Source organism: Dermacentor andersoni, chromosome 2 (assembly GCF_023375885.2).
Source record: "Dermacentor andersoni chromosome 2, qqDerAnde1_hic_scaffold, whole genome shotgun sequence".
Classification (NCBI taxonomy): domain Eukaryota; kingdom Metazoa; phylum Arthropoda; class Arachnida; order Ixodida; family Ixodidae; genus Dermacentor; species Dermacentor andersoni.
In genome coordinates, this window is record NC_092815.1 from 37,669,379 (window position 1) to 37,691,034 (window position 21,656).

At 47.3% G+C, this 21,656-nt stretch overlaps 1 protein-coding gene across 2 annotated transcripts in view; it reads left to right on the forward strand.

Annotated features, from left to right (window-relative positions):
* The first annotated feature begins 607 nt into the window (after window positions 1-607).
* LOC129387747 (defensin-like) overlaps window positions 608-21,656 on the forward strand; it is a 328,772-nt gene continuing 307,723 nt past the window's right edge. Inside the window, exon 1 of one of the 2 annotated variants that reach the window (XM_055077258.2) lies at window positions 608-775. In XM_055077258.2, coding sequence (XP_054933233.2) covers window positions 667-775 — 109 coding nt within the window. In that variant the 5' untranslated portion in view covers window positions 608-666. The remainder of the gene's footprint in view (window positions 776-21,656) is intronic. The other variant, XM_072286378.1, reaches the window with a different exon arrangement.

A 21,656-nucleotide genomic window follows, 5' to 3' on the forward strand; every position in this document is an offset into this window, starting at 1 on the left:
TGATTTCAGTGCTGCTTCGCCAATCTACTTGATTGCATACACGACAGTGCTAACGTTCACTGCAAGATAACGTAGGCTGCTTGAGTATCACGCCCTAGCTCCCCATTGGGAGCTTTGTTTGTGGGTGCATCTGCACCGCAAGTGGAGCTCGTTCTTTACTTCATAAACACTACTCGGTGCTATTACTGTGAGCTGCGTCATACAAGCGGTGACCTTCTTCAAGAGCAGATGCACAAAAATTGGTTTTCGAGTTCATCGGGCCTTCAAAACCACAGTGCAGGATCACTGGGAGTGCCGTGTGCAGGCGCACATGGCGCTCCCAGTGGTTTCAGTTTCGGTATTGGCAATAAAGCGTCGCCACGACACTAGTAGCCAATGTGAAATTCCGTAACTTTTTCATATGTGGCTCTATCTTTTCAAGCCACATAACAATAAAGTGATGCAGTTATGTGTAGAAATAAAATGTGTTTTCGGCTATTTTCTTTTTTGGCGGGCTGTATCTTTATGTAGTCGCTTCATTTCTTGGGCAACGGGCGGTGCTTTCGCTCTTATCGCTTCGGCTGCCGTTCTCTTCGTAAGCTCCTGCCTCTGCCTATGCATGTGCAGGCTTGTTTCGTATGCTCTGCAGTTAAAAAGTTTTTCTCTGTGGCCGCGGACGTTGCGGCAATGTCGGCAATATTGAGGAAAGGGCCCAAGGTGTGCTGCGCGTCTGTATGGTTTGGCAACTCGGGCAGGAACAGCAGGGCAAAATTTTCCGTTTCGCGGCGGACAAGAGGTAAGCACACTTTTATATGCAGTCGTTAGGAAGAAACAAGCGTTATCCTTATCAAAACAGCTATAGGACGAAACGAAAGGCCTTCCGCGGCTGCTTTCTAGTAAATATCTTTTTTTGGTTTGGCGCGGCTCATTTTTTCTGCGGTATTGTAAGAAACTGAAGCTACTTGTTGACAGTTGTTCACGAGCCAATTGATGCTAGCTGACGCGTGGACAAAAATTTCACTTTGGTATATGTTGGTGCTTGCTCGTCATTTCTTTGCCACGAGTAGAAAACTTGCTGTTTACATCTGCCGGAGATATTTGAATGCTCGCTGCACAAAATGGTTAAGCTGGAGAGCATTCTGGTGACCAGTTCTTTGGTTGTTACATTACCGTCTTTATGAATGCAGTAAAACAAATCAATTACGTAGCAGTCATTGTTTGCGTTTTGAATTACAAGAAGTTCGAGTTGCCTGCGCGATGGCCAAGATGCGCTTCTCCTTTCAATCTGTACCTAGAAAAACTTTCGTTTCCTTTAAGCAGAATTACGATACCTACTCTTGCCCTTGGGCTCTTCGGTGAAGCATTGCTATTCTATCACCAATGTTTTTGTCTTGGTTCCGCTTTATCTTTCTTGTATATTCTTTATTTTTCATATCGTTACTGGTATAGCATGGCCGCATTTTCCTGCGCTTACAGCTTTTGATAACACTGTCACTGCCCTCATCTGACGGACCGATGATTTATAGAAAAAAGAAACACCAAGAAGCGTTACTGCGCAGCATCTGGTAGACATCGCGGAATTATCAGTCTGTCATCGTGACATATAAAGGCCGTTTCTTTTGGTGACGTCTTCAGTCGCGCTCAAAGATGCCACAGCGGTTAACAGTGGACGAAAGGAGGGAGCTAATGGGCTTAAGGAATGCATCAATCTCTCAAAGGAAAATTGCTGCCGTGGTAGGCCGTCCACAAAAAAAAAAAAAACTACAAATCGCATCTGGAAACATTATTTCAGAGAGAACCGTATAGCGAATGCACCTCACGCTCGCAGTCCCAGGAAAACGACTGAAGACGAAGACCACCTTCTCGTAGTTTCAGTCATCCAAGACCCCTTCATAACAGAAAAAAAAAAAAATTCCGAGCAGCTCGGTGTTGACGTCAGACTGCCCGCTATCCGAAGGCGACTTCATGAGGCTGGACTGAAGAGCCATGTCGCCGCATGAAAGCTTGTTCTTACGGTAGCTCACCTTCAGAAACGGTTGGAATTCGCTAACCGTCGCAGAAACTGAACAACCCACCAATGGCAGCAAGTGAAATTCAGTGATGAGTCCACGTTTTCCACTTGGAATCAGCACCTTCGCGTCTGGAGGGTCGTCTGTTCCCGGTAAGACAGGCATGCGCATGCCTTTTGAGCATTTTGAAATTTACTTCCTTTTTTTCTTTCCGGCAGTTACGACGAGAACAACGTCCGGAGCTTCACTGCCAGCGGACCTGTCTCCGTAAATGTGTGGCATGCCGTGAGCTACGCAGGTCTTGGCCCGCACATTTCAAGGAGGCTGACAGCTGAAGCCTACAAAGAAATTTGTGACACCGTTTTCCTTCCGCATGCAATTAATGGACCCTTTCCAGATGGCTGCTTTATTTTCAGCATTACGGGTGCCCCGCACACACAGCATCTGTTGTGCAGGAGTACCTGAACAGCAATGTCATCGCACAGCTGTAGTGGCCGCCTCGGAGTCTGGACCTCAACGTAATTGAAAACATTTCGGACATTAGGAACACCAATCTGGCTCGCGGGCATCTGGAAACAGGGAATCCTGAAACGTTGTGGCAAGCAGTGGAAGCAGAATGGAATCGAATTCGTGAAGACGCGGCAATTGCAGAGTCGCTCTACGTATCATTGCCCAGAAGTATTGAAGAGCTACAAAGACAAGGAGCGTACCCTATCAAGTACTGAAGGCATGTCGACACAGTTCTGAAGCTGGCAGTATCAGCAGACCTTAGGTTCCATGTTAGGGGCAAGTGCGAAGTTCCTGGAATAACTCTTCTTGCAATAAATAAAGTATTCAGAACTGTTATGCCCTATTTCTTCTGACTCTGTAAAATCAAATTTTGCCACTGCAGGCAAATAGTAGAAATGAACGGCAGGGTTAAACAGTCAAACAGTTGATAATAGTATAATAGCGCATTTGCAACATAAGGAAGGCGCAGTGGATGTGACCCTCGTTTTCGTGGACACCTGAACCGGGGAGGGAAAAGAAGCACAGAGAAATTGCGTAGTGGAGGGTATAGCGGAACAGTTATGAGGGCACTTGTCACTGTTTTGTGCTGCTAATGCGTATGTGTTGATAGGACATGGCATATATGAGTAATTGATATTTATTCAATTGACTTAGGCAATACCAATTATGAGTGCTCAGTAACCGCCATCCTTCCCATTTGCACCACTCTCGTACCTCCCTAACAAGAGTAGCAGACACCGTGCTTCACTTCGCTGTATTTCTTGCGACGTGCACACGCGAAGTCAACTGTGTGCACGGACAACGACCTCTCGCTGCTGGAGTTGGAGGAGCAGGCATTCAACTGCATGTAACTTGTGCCAGGAAGTCGATATTTCTGCGGTTAAGCTTAGCGGCGTCAACACGCTAGCCTCCCCATCGGTGGCCGCGTCTCCCGTCATGATAGATTCCGATGCGGTCGTGGACGGGACCACCCTCCTCGGCTCCAAGGCGGTCATTGACCTGACCCCCCTTCGCGGCCTTCTCCTTCAGGCGCTTGAGGGAGTATCCCACCTCAGCGATGCAGTGGCGCAGCTGCGGAACGATAACGCGCGGTCGCGCAGGGAAAGTGAGCAGGCACCCGCACAACAAGCGAAAGCTATGGGCGCTCTTCAAGCCGAGGTGTGCGTTCTACAAGACAAGCTTACCAAAGAGCGCAAGCCGTCATCGCCCACTGCTGCCGCACCGCCGGCGCACCCGTCCAAGGCAACGACGTATGCTGTGCAGACGGCTTTGTCGAAGACCGCTGACCATCTGCCACGCTTACCTCCTGCCCTGGATCGGCCTGCTTCGTCAGAGGCTGCCACTGCTGACCAGTTGCTGTACCTACCGGCTTCAGTGGACCAGTCACCTACCAGTCAGCCAACGTTGAAGCGAAAGTCAACACTCAGTGCTGGATGCTCTGACACTGCTAGGATTGTTGCTGCTTCTCGTTCTGAGCGTCATCAGGCTATCTTTGTGACAAAGCTTGCGCGTGACACCCATCCCTTACAGCCCGCCGCCCACCTATAAGCACTTGGTGCAAATCCCCTGTTCTGCATGCGACTAAAAACCAAGTACGATTGCTACGCGTCATTTTATGTGTCTGTTGATGAAGACCGCTATCAGCGTCTAAGGGATCAATCACTGTGGCCGCGCTCTTGCTTTTACAAGCCGCTTAGAGGAGAACCTTACGATACTATGATATTTAAAAATGTTCACCGAGATGAAAAAAAGGATCAGTGATGTGAGCGTTTTCTATCCTAATGTTCGCAGATTACGCACAAAGGTCAACGAATTTTTCCCCAATGTCATCTCATCTTGTTTCCCCATCATTGCCTTAGCATAGACCTGGTTTTGCCCTGAAATATCTCCTAGTGCATAGTTGACGCAAACTTATCAAGTTTTCCGAAGAGAGCGTAATCCTTCTTCAGCGAAATCAAAGGGCTGTGGGGTCCTGATTGCGGTCAATCAATCATTCAGATCTTTTCAGCGCCTTGATTTAGGACGTGCAACGGAATGTGTTTGCGCGGAGATTTTTTGGTGCTGGCAGTAATAAGCTATTAGTATGGAATTTCTATGTTGCGCCTCATATGAATATTGAGATGTACATGACTATTCAGCCGCTATTAAAATTGTTATATCAGCCCACGCTAACCATACCATAGTCATAATGGCCAGGAAATGCTCGACGTATTAAAATCGACTAACTGGTGAAATTTCAACCCATTCTTTTTATGTGCCAAGTGCAACTCGTTACTTGATCTTATATCTTTTACATCTCTGTGCCGATTTAACAATATTTTGAATTCTTGTGGCAATGTACTAGACCTATGCCTTAGTAACGCAGAAGCTGTGAATGTGTGCTATGGCGACTTTCCCCTTGTTAAGCCAGATAAATATCATCCTCCGCTTCATATTTCATTGCAATTCGCGATACCTAGTAGCAGGAGATTAAAGGACACAGCACTACCTCGGTTTCTTAACTTCTGAAGCCTAGATTGCGTGGGTCTTTACCACTACCTTAATAATGCAGACTGGTCTTCAGTAGTAGAACTAGGAGATGTTAATGACTAAGTCACGGTATTCACGAATATTATTCACGATGGAATGTAGAACTTTACGCCATTAAAGGTGCTAAAGGCTCTAAATTTTTCCACTGGTATTTTGTTGAACTGAAAATAGATTTGAAGCTTAAACACCCTGCTCACAGGAAGGCACAGCGTAGAAACCAGGAACACTGACAGAGAGATCTTAAAATTTACAGGGCACTCTCTAAACGTATTTACAAGCGTGATAACTCCATATATATAGCACGTGTGGAAGCTAGTACTTCTAAAAATTCAGAGTATTTTTGGAGACACGTTCGTGAACAATCATCCAACAATACGCAATAATATACCTCTCTACTCAGCGGCGAGAACCAACCTGTTCCAGATGTCGCCGGCACCTTCGCTTTATGCTTCGGATCTGTGTACGGTGAAGGGTACAGTGACGGAGCTAGTGTGCTTTCAAATCACCCTTTCCTGGATTCAAGTCTATGGGTCTCAGAGGAACCTGTCTTTAAGATCATCAGACGCTTAAAACCGGCGTTTTCATGTGGTCCTGGCGACATTCCACCTGTTTTGATTAAGACGTATGGGTCCTCGCCTGTTCCAGTGCTTACTTGTATATTTAATTATGCTTTAAAGACGAATATATTTCCAAAGGCTTGGAAAATTGCGTGGGGGGGTTCCCGTCTTTAGAGAGAGAGAGAGAGAGAGAGAGAGGAAAGGGGAAAGGCAGGGAGGTTAACCAGAGAAAAGGATCCGGTTGGCTACCCTACGCTGGGGAGAGAGGGGAGGGGGCGGTAAAGTGGTAACAAAGTAGAGATAAGGAAAGGAAGGAGCATAGAAGCACAATCACAATCGGTCACTGTCACCGAATACTGTCATCGCACAGCACAGTGACACTTGCAGCACTATCACCATCTGTTCAGGCTACAGCCGCCTGTCCAATTCTGTCGCCCTTAAAAACCGCAACAGTGCCCTCGTCGCCCTCTGCTGCGATGGCTTATGATGGCGGTATTTTAAAATAAGTTCCTCTGTGAGAGGTCTTTGGTCAAAGCGCGCTATAGTGGTTGCGAGTGATTGTCTCTATAAATTATATCGAGGACAGTCACAAAGAAGGTGTTGAAAAGTCTCCTCGTTACCACAGTCCTCGTACGAGGCGTCGTCGTAAGTAAGGGGTAAACACTGCTGCGAGTATCTACAAGCCTATTTATCTCCTATGCGCAGCATGCAAATTATTCGAGTAATTTGATCGTCTATTAAACATACTATCATTCCTCTGCAGCACGAATTCCTATCGGGATGCTCCACAACTACCAACCTCGTTAGCTTCATGATGCATGCCTCTCAAGCAGTGTGTAAGAGAGGACAGCTGAATGTCATTTCTTTTAACCTCAGTAAGGCGTTTGACATTGTATGCCACAAAATACTCCTTCAGAAGTTGGCACAACTTGATGTACACCACTCTGTCATGCGCTGATAAGACGGTACTACACGACCGGTAAGTGCTACGTTAGCATAAATGGTGCGTTGTCAGAACTTTATGCGGTCAGAAGTCGAGTTCCTCAAAGTTCTGTACTGTGCCCTCTTCTTTTCTTGCTGTTTATGAACGTTTTAGTAGTCATTCAAAGCTCTTCAATTTTGTTATATGCTGATGACGCGGAACTTTCCAAAGCGGTAAAGAAATGGTAATGCTTACGCCGCTCTTCAGAAGGACATTGTGAATTTAGCGTCATGCTGTGCTGGAAACAAGCTTGTCATAAGTGCATCCAAAACGAAAGTTGTTAGCTTCACGCCGAAGACTAACATGATTTTATTTCCCTGTAGCGTTGAAGACGTTCTTCTTCCAAGTGCTCAGGGAACAAAGAACCTTGGAGGGGACTTCGATAGCTCTCTGAGTTTATCGCCCCAAGCACAACAGACCAGGCAGCGTACACTACGAACGCTCGGCACAATATATCTGGTGACGGGAGACTTCAAACAACCTGGGCCATTTATAACTTTATATAAGAGCGTATGCCTTCCAGCTCTTGCGTACGCCTCCGTGGTTTGGGGCGGCACTTGTAGGTCAAATTGTGAACTTCTCAAATATGTGCAAAAAAAGTTCCCATCTATATTTAAACATTGAATCTGTCAAAAGCCTTCCATCTTCATGGAGTTATAATACAGACACTCACGTTGCCTACCCTCAACTGTAGACGCAACATAGTGGATGTTCTTTTTCTCCACAAGTTAATACATGGAAAAATCTGCTGCTCGCAGTCGCTTTCTAGTGTGCGCTTTTACATTCCGCAGAAAGGCACAAGGAAACAGCGCGCCATAAAAATTGTGGGGTTTTACGTGCCAAAACCACTTTCTGATTATGAGGCACGCCGTAGTGGAGGACTCCGGAAATTTCGACCACCTGGGGTTCTTTAACGTGCACTTAAATCGAAGTACACAGGTGTTTTCGCATTTCGGCCCCATCGAAATGCGGACGCCGTGGCCGGGATTTGATCCAGCGACCTCGTGCTCAGCAGCACAACCATAGCCACTGAGCAACCACGGCGGGTAAACAGCGCGCCTTTCAGCCTTCAGATTTTTGTTACCATCTATCTAGAGTGCAAGCGACATATAACGCCCATTCAGAGTGTTTGGATGTCTCCAAACCTAATTTTAATATTTTCCTGAAAGTAGTTGGAGAAATTTCAATAACTGAACAAAAACTCTCATATATGTTGTGTATTCCGTCATTCTGTAATCTTCTTTCTCTTTTTCCACTACTGCTTTTTATTCTCTTGGTGTACACATTTTATGCTCTGTTATAATGTGTATTTTCGAATTTCTTTTTATGTGTGCGCGCGTGTGTGTGTGTGGGCGTGCAGTGTTGTGTCCAGTGCGCCATCACCAAGACACTTGAGGTTGTTTCTGGGCACTTTAATAAAGGCACCTTTGATTAATTTGATTGAGTGATGATTATTAAGATAATAGGAGATTATGTTGGGGAATCGACATGGGACCGTTGTAGCAACCGGCCGGTTTATCATGTGGGTATGTATGTATGCATGCATGCATGCATGCATGCATGTATGTATGTATGTATGTATGTATGTATGTATGTATGTATGTATGTATGTATGTATGTATGTATGTATGTATGTATGTATGTATGTATGCATTCATGCATGCATGCATGCATGTATGCATGTATGTATGTGTGTATGTGTGTATGTGTGTATGTGTGTATGTATGTATGTATGTATGTATGTATGTATGTATGCATGTATGTATGTAACTGTCATTTAACGTGCCTTGAGAAACCAGAGGATAGAGCGTTGTTTATGGGACGACTTCACGCTCTGTACCGCTCGTGCATAACGCCGAAAGAAACTTTAGAACTCATGCCATGCCTTGCTTAGCCGAAACACTCGCCCAAAGCCAAGAGGCGCGACCTTCTGGCATGCTAAGCAAGCAACTTTATTTCTTCTCGCTCTTTTTGTGAGCAGCCTCGTAAGATGTATACGATCGCTCGAAGTCACTGAATGTTTCATTACCGGGCGCGACAGGCCACGGTGCACGGCCTCTAATTAAACTCCCGCCGTCGGACAGCATACCTTACGACGAGAAATTAAAGTCGATTTATCTCTCCTGATCCAAATGGGCACCAGCATTTTTATTCTACTGGCTATTAATATTCCTGCCGCGTGTCCCGGGGCTCCCTTCTCCCCCTTTTTCTTTAATTGCTTTAGGTCTTCCTGGCCGTTATTATTTCTACACTTTTACTTAGTCTTTCATACACGTCTCTGTTGTGACTGTCTGTATTACTCTATCGCCTGGTCACAGCTGGTCGTACGATGTCTGTTACGTTAGGCTTCATCTGTTCGACACTGCCATTGATGTTGGGACTGCTTTTCCCAATCTTTCCTTTTTCTTTTTATTCAGATAGGCTGTTATGGTCTCACTCCCGTGGTCGTTTTGATGTATGCCGGATCCGCCGGAATCTGTCCCTGAAATCCCAGAGGGAGTTGCTAGGACGTTATCAAGTAACAAAAAAAAAATCACTTTGCCCAGTAATGTCTCAGAACACCGGACGCACAGATTGCCAGGCGAAGATCGTACCTCTGAGCCACGCCGCCAACACTGCAGTAAATAGTACTGTGATTGGCTAGACGTGAACGGCACGGTAGGAAAGAGGGGGAACAAAAAAGGTCGTGTCTGTCTACTTTTTCACCATTGGGGAGCGCCACCTAGAGGGAGAGAAAGGAACAAATTAAGGTCAAAGAAGTTAACAGGAGAAAAAAAAGTATCGTTTACTACCCTGCACGGGCAAAAATGGAAAAGAGAAAAAAGATAAAAAAAGGGCAAAAGATGAGTATAGGAGCTACCTAAATATACAATAAAGGCTTCAACTACTGACTGACTTTCGCAAGGTGCGCAAAGCGCACAAAAATTGCCAATAGAAAATGTTCGTGCTATTTGACTGACTTAATGTTTCTTATCGAAAGAAGATTGCTCGTACCACATCTGGGAATATGTTGCATCAGGTACCACAGGAAATGGCAAGACTTACTGCGCAACACTTTAAAAAATACGGTGCCAACTATCGTGGCACCGTTTCGCGTTATGGGCGAAACATTTTTTTTCATCCGATCGGTTTCTTAACCTGCATGCCTCGTACTCATCATTTTAGTTCAGTTCAGTTTCAGTTCAGTTTATTGTCCTTAAAGACCCCCGGAGGGGGTATTACATAAGGGGTGGGTTTAACATGAGTTCCACATTTGGTACACTTCATAAGTTATATTCAAAGTGATCAATCACACGCTGTAGGAATGAAGACAGGCAAGTGATGCTAACAATGTCAGCAGGAAGGCCGTTCCAGTCTTTAGCTGCTCGAGGAATGAATGAGGCGGAAAAATGAGTGGTTCGGGCACGCGGCCGTGCGACTTGCTGCGGATGACTGGTGCGGTGAGAGATGCGTGCCGCAGGAACGATGTATGGCGCATGATGAAGGGTACTGAAAAAGAACTTGGGACAGAGCTCAAGACTAGCAATGCGTCGGCGATTAGATAGTAATGTTAGTCCGGATTGTGTTTTAAGGGCGGAAATACTGACATCATATGAATATTGTGAGTGAATGAACCTAGTAGCGCGGTTCTGAACCGATTCAAGTGAGGTGATAAGGTATGTTTGGTGCGGGCTCCAGATGGCAGATGCATATTCAAGTTTTGCCCGAACAAGGGACTTGTAGGCAAGCAGTTTTACGTTTTGAGGTGCCTGGCGGAGATTACGTTTTAAAAAACCTAGTGTTTTATTAGCAGACGATATGATGTTAGAAATATGTTTATGCCAGGACAGATCATTGCATACAGTGACACCTAGGTATTTATAGGCATGCTTCTAATTTGGTAGGGAAATACCAGGGGATTACTGCTACGAGTGAAAGACATAACTTTACATTTTTGTACATTAAGTTTCGTTAACCAATCGTCACACCATGTTAGTATGTTGGTGAGGTCTTTCTGCAGGGCTGTTTGATTGCTGGTGTTACGTACAGTTCGATAAATGGTGCGATAATTGGATAAACGTGTGAACGCCAAGCGTTCGCACGTTTGACGACAAAAAAAAAATGCATGTTAAATTAAATTATGGGGTCTAACGTGCCAAAACCACTTTCTGATTATGAGGCACGCCGTAGTGGAGGACTCCGGAAATTTCGACCACCTGGGATTCTTTAACGTGCACCTAAATCTAAGTACACGGGTCTTTTCGCATTTCGCCCCCATCGAAATGCGGCCGCCGCGGCCGGGATTCGATCCCGCGACCTCGTGCTCAGCAGCCCAACACCATAGCCACTGAGCAACCACGGCGGGTAAGAAGCATGTAGGATTCCTTTTTTTATTATTGCGGTAGCAATTATATGGACACTCCAGGCGTATTTCTGCCATCGCCGTGAGGTCCCACATGAGTGAAAGCGTGTGAGGGTGAACCGGCAAACGCGGTTCGCTCTCGTGTGCCCGAGCGAGGAACGCGGCCCGGATGCGTGCCCTCTCCTGTGGCGCGCGAGACAGGGGGGTGAGGCGAGGGTAGCTTCTCCGGCGGCTACTACGCTGCCTCGATGTCCTCCTCGCCCTCCCCTTCGTACAGAGTAGAGACAACCGCAGCGTCTACTACGGCATTGGACACGTGAATCGTGGACGCCGTAGGGACGCGTTGCCGGTGTTCGTGTGTCTTGAAAGCGATCTGCGACGTGACTAAAGTGTGCGCCCACTAGAGTGTACTGGATTCTAGTACACTCTAGCGCCTACGCGGGCATCATCTTCAAAGCGATCTGTGATGTTTGCAGAGTGCGCTTGGTGCCGGTAGCTTCGTATGCGCTGTGCGTTCGACTTTTCGTTCGTGCTGAAGCGAGGCATGCATGAAGGTCAATTCGCTTGCTGCTGCCGCGATGCCCCACCCCACAATTTTCACAGCCAGTTTCCGTGCTCATCAAGTGAGATGGCTCCATGTTTACCTGTGCACGCGTGACACCGAGCTGGTTAACTTAGTTAAAACATTTGGACGGGCTAGTTGGTTTGAATCAATGGTAGCATGTGGAAGCGCGTCTGAACAATTGAGGACGTAGGAAGAAGCAGACACACAAAGATAGCCCTGTCTCTGTTTGTTTCTTTCGAATTTCTCGTTGAATCACGCTTACACATTCTGTCATTGTCAACTTAGTTAGTAAGCGAATGTATACAAGTTTATACGGCTGATAAAACTACTATCTATACTTGTTACAGCTATCTACTAATTTGCTCTCGCAATCGGTGCTTCGTCTTTCGGGGGAAATGCGATTTTCTTTTTTTTTTTTTGCGTTTCAACGTAACAACGCGCTCCTCCGGCTGTGCTCCCGTAATCCCTTGGGGAACCTGTCGCTGTCTAAGATGCTAGCTAAGGCTTAGTCCTTCTTCATGGAAGGCAGAATTTAATTTCACTGGGCTGTAACACTGCCCTGCCGCCCCTGTATAGAACTTACCCACTAACAGAACATTCGCGCATTTCGATTCTTCAGATTCGCTTTGGAGGAACTCGCTCGTGAATATTCATGACCTGGTCCAGAGTCTTCTAAATATTAGCCGTACGTGACGGCAAGAATAATAAGGTAGCCATGCCGCCGCCCGTCGCCGTTCTACCATTGGCATCAACGCTGCGGCTGTCGTGACACACGCCATCGCTGTAATCTATTTTTGTTTATGCGTACCTCAAAGGCCCGAAGGCATTACGTGAGGTGTAGTTATGACAATGACAGTAATACTCACACAAACACCTTGTTCCGTCCGGTGATGCTTTACGGAACTTCAAACAATACCGCAGCGTATAGCCAGCTACCGGGAAAAAGCTTCTCATAACATCAACTCCCGTACTGCGTCGGATTTGCATAATTTTTTTCTTCCTGTGCTTACATTTATTGTTTCTCTAGAATTATTGCGGCTGTTCTGTTTGCCAGTTCAGCCATCACGGCTATTTTAGACGAAGTGAAGAGTTTATTTCTTGAAAACAGTTCATAAGATGCTGCCAAAGCTTTGTAAATATTGGCGCGAAGGTTCTCGTTTGGTTTCCTATTATTACCATGTTTTTGCCCTTCTGACTTCCCTGAAAGGTCGTGGTCTAGCACGATGAAACTTATGTGGCAGCGAATCCACGGTAGAGACTGTGCTCCTCGTTTTCTTGCCAGCTTGTTTCGGTTGACGCACTCTGTTGTGTTGTCTGTGTTCCCGCTTGCGGATACTGATGTGCATGTTCGGTCTTCGTAAACCTTAAGATGTCGCAGTAAAGAATGAACAATTCAGGCAACAACTTGATTCGGGCGGGTTGGTTCATCTTGAAGGGTTATTGACGCAGCGCAGTGGACGAGTAGGCAAAAAAACACACACAACAACACTAGCGGCGTTCTTTTCTTTCTTCTTCCTTTTTTGATAATAGGATAAAGCCCTGTGAAGGAGAAATCTGTAGTGGCAACAACTTGCCTTTGGGGGCTCATCCCTTCGTGCTGCTTTAATACACCTTCAATTGAACATCAACCAACTCTCCCAAACCAAATAGTTACTACTACATATTTCTTTTATACTGGACTCTGTCCTATCATAAAAGAGAGGAAAAAAAGTCAGTCCTAGTCCTGTTGTGCGTTTTTTCGTTCGCGTCCAATCGCGCTGCTTCAATATACCTTCAGTTCGGGGAAGCATCGTTGGAAAAGCTTTGTGACGTTACTGATTTATTTCTATGACACAAGCATTTTTATTTACGCACATAGAACAGTTTCGCAGTACACTAGGGGCAACAGCAGTCGTATAAAAGATATGAAAAATATTTCATTGACGCGAAAGAAAGCGATATCTGGCGGTATATATATATATATTATTAGCGGCTGCTTTTGCGCAGCTGACAGAAGGTACTCGAAGAACAATAAGGTGCAGCTGCCTCATTATGCAGAAAAGAAAAAAAAATAATGAGCAGAATCGTGCGTTTCGCAGCGCCGTTTCCGCCTGGTTGGGCACTCTGATTAGGAAACTAATTTGCTTCGGCGCTTGCGCATGCGTGCTCGATTTGTTGCTTACCTCCTTAAGGCCTCGCAACTAATTTCCACAATGTTTCACCAATTTGAGCTTTGTGCCACAGGCGTCCTTTTCTTTCTGTTGATTATTTAGTTATTTTTCACTCTTCAGTAAATATAGCGAATGAAGTTGCGTTTGTGTGACAATGGTCTCCGGACTCGCTAATGCCACGGCAAACAAGCGCAGGTATATATGATTCTGTATTCACAAATAGCAGCACAATCGCTCCGCAAGCTATTAGGCTTGGTTTTCGAGGTTTAGATAATGATTGTCTTGTACTTTGATGAATGTAGTGTTTTGTGGCGCAAGGGCCAAGTGTGGCCAAAAGCGCCAGGCCGATGGTAATGCGTTCGCAATGGAGCTATGAATAACGAAGGGCAGATGTTACGGTGGCTGTAAAGGGGCCTAAAAACAGTCGCTCTAAAGTGCATAAAACTTATACAAGGTAAAATTATGCCGATGGTTAATGGGCTGTACAATGAACACGAAATACACATTGTGAGATAATGATGATATAGTCAAATATCTCACAGATATACTTTTTGCAAGAAGCACTACTGCCTTAAGAGGAAGCTTTAGCTTGGGCCCAACTCCGACGCGGCCTATTCAAATACATGTAAAACGCAAGAACGTTTTTATGAGATAACCCCTGGACCGATTTTAATTAAATTTGTTGCATTTGAAAGAGCAAGTTAAATTCTAGTGACTGTTGGAAGCGCAATTTCTATTTAGAGCTTCAATTTTCTTAAAACGATTTTCAAATACTTGACCATTTGAAAAAAATAGAAACACGAAGTCATAGCTTTGCATTAAGAACTGATATCGCGGTTCTGTAAAGGGCGTCCATTAGATCATTCAAATCGGGCGAATTCAATGTCATTCTACATCTTACGTGAATTTGTTACATGGTTTACAAGGGTATTGTAAAAGTTTTATTTCCCTATTACTGAATTCTTTATATTCATGTGTAACATATCAATTTTGTTCGCTTTAGATGTTCTGTTAGATGCAATTCACTGAATTGTATTATCATTTTTCGTTGTTGAGTTACAGAGTTGTAAACTTGATAGTTTCATTCTTTGAAAATTTTCGATTTTTGCCAATTTCTAATAAAAAATTGACGACTTAACTCAAAAATTCGCAACCAACAGTCACTAGATTTTAAGTTTTTCTTTTAAATACAAAAACTTCGTCAAATTTGGTGCAGTGGTTGCCGAGAAAAACGAATTCTCCTTTTACATGTATTTGGCTAGGAGCACCCGAGCTAAAGCTTCCTCTTAACAGAGTCCTTGGGATGCAAGTGCCTGTAGGCGTGTGCTATGCAAGTGAGTGAGTGTCAACTTTATTATTAGAAGAAGTAAGGGATAAGGGAGGCTAAGCTACGTAGGCTTCCAGGTTGTGCTTCACGATGGAGTCTTCAGCTCGTGCCAGGACCCGTGTTTGGATGTCTCGGTCGGTGCTGGAGAGAAGGGCCTCCCATTGTTCGTCGGTGGGAGGTGGCGAGACGAGGTCGGCGGGCGGTGGGTCTTTCGGGCAGCCCCAGAGGATGTGGTTTAAGGAGGCAACGTCACCGCACAGGCAGCAGCGTGGATCAATGACACCAGGGTGAATGTGCAAATACACTAGGGGGCACGGAAAGGTGCGGGTCTGGAGGCGACGCCAGGCGATCGCGGACCGCTTGGGAAGACTGCCATGTGGGGGTGGGTAGGCGTACCGTTCGAGGCGATAGTGCTGGGTAATGTCGTGGTAGGTGACCAGGGGCTCCGGCACCGGGGCGTCCGACGCGGAGGGGCCCACCGCTCGGTCAACGAATCCTCGAGCGTGTTGGTGAGCCGACTCGTTGCCGGGGTGACCCGAGTGGGCGGGGACCCAGACCAGTTCAATGTGACACGGTTCGTCCTCCAGTAGAAGTGGGCGAAGGAGCCGTAAGGTGGTAGGCGAGACGAGACCTCGGGCGAAATTGGAGATGGCGTGCTTGGAGTCGTAGAGTATGACGCTGGCGTCGGTCGAGGTGGCGGCTAAAGCGATGGCCGCCTCCTCAGCCTAGACGACGTAGGGCGTTCGAACGGTGGCGGCCGTGATTGTCGGCCCCGAGGGTGGCGAAGAGGGCGAGACGGAGACGACTGCGAAGGCGTCCCCGGGCGAGGCGTATCGGGCCGCATCCACGTAGGCGATGGCTGGGTGGTCGGCGTACTTGGCGTGAAGCATGGCCGCACGGGCTTGGCGACGGGCGTCGTGGTGTCCCGCGAGCATATTCTTGGGTAGCGGCTTGATGGAAAAGGCTGCCCGAAGAGCATGCGGTAGTGATACCAGGCCTGGCGGGTGAGAAGAGGTGTCATGACCGATGGAAGAGAGGATGTAGCGATGTGCTATGCAAGACTACCATCACAGCGGCATCCTCTAGAAAGAGGATGTGTTATGAACTTCTGGTGCTAAAAACTTGCAAGTCGACTTCGTTCAAGAAAACCAAAACTACGTTGGCGTCAAAGAACGGTTCTTCACTAAGAAACATTGCTGGATGGAGAGAGGTGTGCTGGCGATATACAAGAGGAAAATGTCTCTTTCTCTCAGCTTCGGCTTCCCGACACTCCAGGAGGACGTGGAGAACGCTCACCCTTCCACCACATCTACCACACGTCGGAGGCTCATTTCCGGTCAGTAAAAAATTGTGTGTGTCATAGGTGTGTCCTATCTTGAGTCGACAGAATAGGACATCAATTCGTTGTGTTTTCGTTTTCTGGGGCCAGTAACGTAACTTTGGCTTAATCAAGTGAAGCTTATTCGTAGTTTCCATGTCCCACAAGCGTTGCCAGTGACTTCGCAGATTCTTCCGTAAGAGAGGCTTCAGATCTGTGACAGGGACAGCAGCCGTAGGAATAATAGCTTGCGAGGTGAGTGATCTAGCCATTTCGTCGGTTAGTACATTCTCCTCGATGCCTCTATAGCCAGGTACCCAGCATATAATGACATGCTGGTTAGATATATACGCTCTACAGAGAATGGAATAGAACTCAGTAAGTACAAGGTTTTTGTGTTTACAGAGTGACTTCAAGGCTTTTACGACGCTGAAGGAGTCTGTAAATATAATTGTTTTTTGAAGATTTGATTTTCTTATATGTTTCACAGCCAACAATAGTGCATGGGCCTGAGCCGTAAATATACGTGTTTCAGGGTGTAGTACACCGGATTCCGAGAAGGATGGACCATGGCTGCGTAGGACACCCCGGCATGCGACTTAGAAGCGTCTGTGTAAAACTCTGTGCACGAGTACTTGCACTGGAGCTCCAAGAAATGCATTTTGATATGTGTCTCCGGCGCATGTTTAGTGATCTCTACAAAGGATGTGTCACACTCTATCAGCTGCCACTGCCATGGCGGTAACAGTTTCGTTGGAGCCATAAGACAATGTTCAAGCACCGGAACACCCATTTCCTCACTGAGGTTCCTTGCACGCAGAGAGAACGGTCTTCTCGCTGCAGGTCGCTCATTGAAGAGTGCGGCATTGGTCATATCGTTTATGCATGAATAAGAGGGGTGTTCGCGGTTAGAATTTACTTTGAGGAAATATGTAAAACTGCTATATGATCTCTGAAAATGGAGTGACCATACATTTGCTTCTGCATAAAGGCTTTGTACGAAGCTCGTCCTGAAGGCTCCGACCACGAGGCGAATTCGTAAATGATGGGCAGGATCCAACATCTTTAAAACACTTGGTGTAGCGGACTGATATACTATAGCGCCGTAGTCAAGACGTGAGCCGACAAGACACCTATACAAGTTCAAAAGACATTTCCTGTCACTGCCCCATGTTGTACTTGATAGAAGTTTCAATAAGTTCATTGTTTTGAGGCACTTAGCCTTCAAGTATTTAATATGCGGGATGAATGACAGTTTCGAGTCCAATATGATGCCGAGGAACTTGTGCTATTCCTCTCTTATTCGTGAAAATAACACAGGTACTTTTCTGTGGGCTCAACCTAAAACCGTTTTTTTTTCAGCCCATTTTGCCACTTTATTTAAGGCATGCTGGACATGTCGTTCGCAGATGGTTAAGTTGCACGATTTAAAACCAAGCTGCATATCATCTACATATACAGAGTATGACATTGTTCGTGGGATAGCCATGCCCAAAGAATTCATTTTCACAATAAAGAGTGTGCAGCTTAGCACACCACCTTGTGGAACACCAGTTTCCTGGGTGAGGGACCTTGACAAGGCACGGCCCACCCTAACACGAAATGTGCGGTTAGAAAGGTAACTTTCAATGATACTTAACATACTCCCACGGATACCCATAGCGGAAAGGTCTCGAATAATACCGAAGCGCCATGTGGTGTCGTATGCTTTCTCCAAATCAAGAAATACGGAGAGAAAAAGCCGTTTGTGCGTGAAGGCATCCCTTATATTTGCCTCAATGCGTGCAAGGGGATCTGCGGTCGACCTACCTTCTCTGAAACCACATTGGTAAGGATCTAGTAGTCTATTGCTCTCAAGGATATAGATTAGGCGCCGGTTTATCATCTTTTCAAAGAGCTCGCAGAAACAGCTTGTCAAAGCGATAGGCCTATAACTACTAGTTAAGGACGGGTCCTTACCTTGTTTGAGTATCGGTATTATTACAGCTTCTTTGCAAGAAGATGGAATATACCCAGTGGCCCACATGAGATTAAAAAGTGAGAGGAGTGTTTTCTGTGTTTCGGGATGCAGGTACTTGACCCTTTCATATATGATACGGTCACCACCTGGTGCTGAGCTGTTGCAACAAGCAAGAGATGTTTTGAGCTCAGCTAAACTGAACGGGCGGTTGTAATCTTCATTTTGGGCACATTTCCGATCAAGGGGCTGTCGCTCTGCGCGTTCTTTGAACTTCAGGAATGACTGTGAGTAATGCGATGCACTGGAGATATACTCAAAGTGTTCACCAAGACAGTCTGCCTGGTTTTCCAGGCCATCTCCTTGGGTACTTACTAAGGGCAGGGAGTTCGTCTCCCGGCCTTTTAGTTTATTCATCCTATTCCGCAGTTTTGCCTCGTCTTTCTAAGTATTTATTCCACATATGTACCACTCCCAGCTCTCTCTCTCTCTCTTCGCATGTCGACGTATTCTCCTGCCTTGAGATTTGATTTGTTTGAAATTAATATGGTTTTCAGCTGTTGGACATTTGCGAAGCAATCCCCAAGCTTTGTTTTGATTTTTGCGTGCTTTTCAACATTGGCCATTCCACCATGGGATGCGATGGTTCTTTGCCAGTCCGTTAACTTGTTTAATGCACTTTGTTTAATGCACAGTAGCTTGTTTCGTCCCTTCCTTTTGTTTTCTTTCTTTTTTTCTTGTAAAACACACCGCTAGACAAGTATGAATCTTCCACCAAATAACGCCGCTGGCTGTAGTGCTAAACGAGATGTAGTTAACTAAGTAAGCTTAAAATTTATAGCAAAATGGTAATTCTTGATTACAGCATTCCTCAGAAAGGTTAAAGAGCGTGTAAAAGCAACGGCAGAAACATGACATATACTGGAGCCTTGTGACATCCACGCTGTAGTTATTAGATAGTTCCAGATTAGGGTACCCAAGCATTGTGGCCACCACGCATGCAGCGCCGTTAATGTATAATCGCGGTTGCAGTGACATTTCTTCAAGTATAGAACCAACTGTGAAAGGTCAAATAAGACAGATACCTTTTAATAAACGATAGTTAATTTACACGCGAAAGTATCTGTCTACCGGAACCAAATAGTGTACACGTGCGCAAGTTGACACTGAAATGAGCCGATGCGATCCAAAATGCATCCAATACAAGAGAGCTTCTTTTTCGTATTTGACCAAACATCGTGGGCATGCGTGATGGTGAGAACTATATCTGAAATTAAATTATGGGGTTTTACGAGCCAAAACCACTTTCTGATTATGAGGCATGCCGTAGTGGAGGACTCCGGAAATTTCGGCCACCTGGGAGAGAACTATATCTGAGGCCTTTCGCTGGAGGCCTTCTCGATATCTGGGGACTTCTTTCTAGGGACTTTGCTCAATCCCGTGTAAACACCTCTGATACTTCCGTTCAAACGGGATCCTAACCATCGATGCAGAATCCGTAATGGCTAAGCGGCGGTTCTTTTCGTCAGTGAGCAGACTGAGTCACTGTGGCTTATGGACCATAAGGTTTGCTGCTTCGCAATGTGTCTTCGGCACTCTGCCAGTGCTCGCCCCGCTCGTCGGCGGCGGGAGAAGTGCTATCGGCGTGAAATGAAACGTGCACAGGGGTGCGCGTGGCCGAATTAAGCATAACTGGAAGGTACAGTGACCAGTCATCACCATTGACAGGCGCGCACAACCAGTTCCCCCTACACTGCGATATTGTTACGGGGCTGTCGCGAGTATAGAAAGACTATAATTACAATATATATATATATATATATATATATATATATATATATATATATATATATATATATATATATATATATATATATATATATATATATATATATATATATATGTTGACGACGTCAACAGGCGCACGACGCCTGTTGACGTCGTGCGCGATTCGCGGCTGAAGCCATACTTCGCTCGCAATTCTTCATTACCGTGCGCCGAGATGGCGCTTCGCCACCCAGGGGTCCTGTTACGCAAGGATGAGAGCAGAGAGAGGAAGAACAAGAATCGGCGATGCTGGCTGCTGCCTGTTGTTGGTGGTCTCCGCCTGTATATATATATTGTAAATACAGTCTTTCTGTACTCGCAACATACCCGTAACAATATTTTCGTTTCTGTTCTGGTTCTCTTTGATTTGAAAAAGAAAAAAAAATAATAAAAGAAAACATAATCTGAAAAAGTTGACGACCCTTCCACTACTATGAAAAGCGGTGCAAACGAATCCCGGAATCCGCGGCTCTTCGTTATCGGAACGAACAGCCTCTTTTTCGAGCGAGTTGCCGGCGGCGTTCATCAAATATCGCCTGCTCTTAGGCGACCGCACAATGTGCGGCCCACTTCCGCTGCCGTTCCTTCAACACAGCCTGCTCTTCAGCAGAACGAACCAAACGTGGCCTCCCCATCTGGCTGCCGGGCCTGAACTGCGGGGCCTGAACTGCGGGGCCTGAATGGCCGGGCCCGAATGGCCGGCCCCGAACTGCCGGCCCCGAACTGCCGGCCCCGAATTGCCGGCCCCGAATTGCCGGCCCCGAATTGCCGGCCCCGAATTGCCGGCCCCGAATTGCCGGCCCCGAATTGCCGGCCCCGAATTGCCGGCCCCGCATTACCGGCCCCGCATTACCGGCCCCGAATTGCCGGCCCCGAATTGCCGGCCCCGAATTGCCGGCCCCGAATTGCCGGCCCCGAATTGCCGGCCCCGAATTGCCGGCCCCGAATTGCCGGCCCCGAATTGCCGGCCCCGAATTGCCGGCCCCGAACTGCCGGCCCCGAACTGCCGGGCCCGAACCGCCGGGCCCGAACCGCCGGGCCCGAACCGCCGGGCCCGAACCGCCGGGCCCGAACCGCCGGGCCCGCACTGCCGGGCCCGCACTGCCGGGCCCGCACTGCCGGGCCCGCACTGCCGGGCCCGCACTGCCGGGCCCGCACTGCCGGGCCCGCACTGCCGGGCCCGCACTGCCGGGCCCGCACTGCCGGGCCCGCACTGCCGGGCCCGAACTGCCCGGCCCGAACTGCCCGGCCCGAACTGCCCGGCCCGAACTGCCCGGCCCGAACAGCCCGGCCCGAACTGCCCGGCCCGAACTGCCCGGCCCGAACTGCCCGGCCCGAACTGCCCGGCCCGAACAGCCCGGCCCGAACTGCCGGGCCCGAACTGCCCGGCCCGAAATGCCCGGCCCGAAATGCCCGGCCCGAAATGCCCGGCCCGAAATGCCCGGCCCGAAATGCCCGGCCCGAAATGCCCGGCCCGAACTGCCCGGCCCGAACTGCCCGGCCCGAACTGCCCGGCCCGAACGGTCGCGCCCAAACGGTCGCGCCCAAACGGTCGCGCCCGAATTGCCGCGCCCGAATTGCCGCGCCCGAACTGCCGCGCCCGA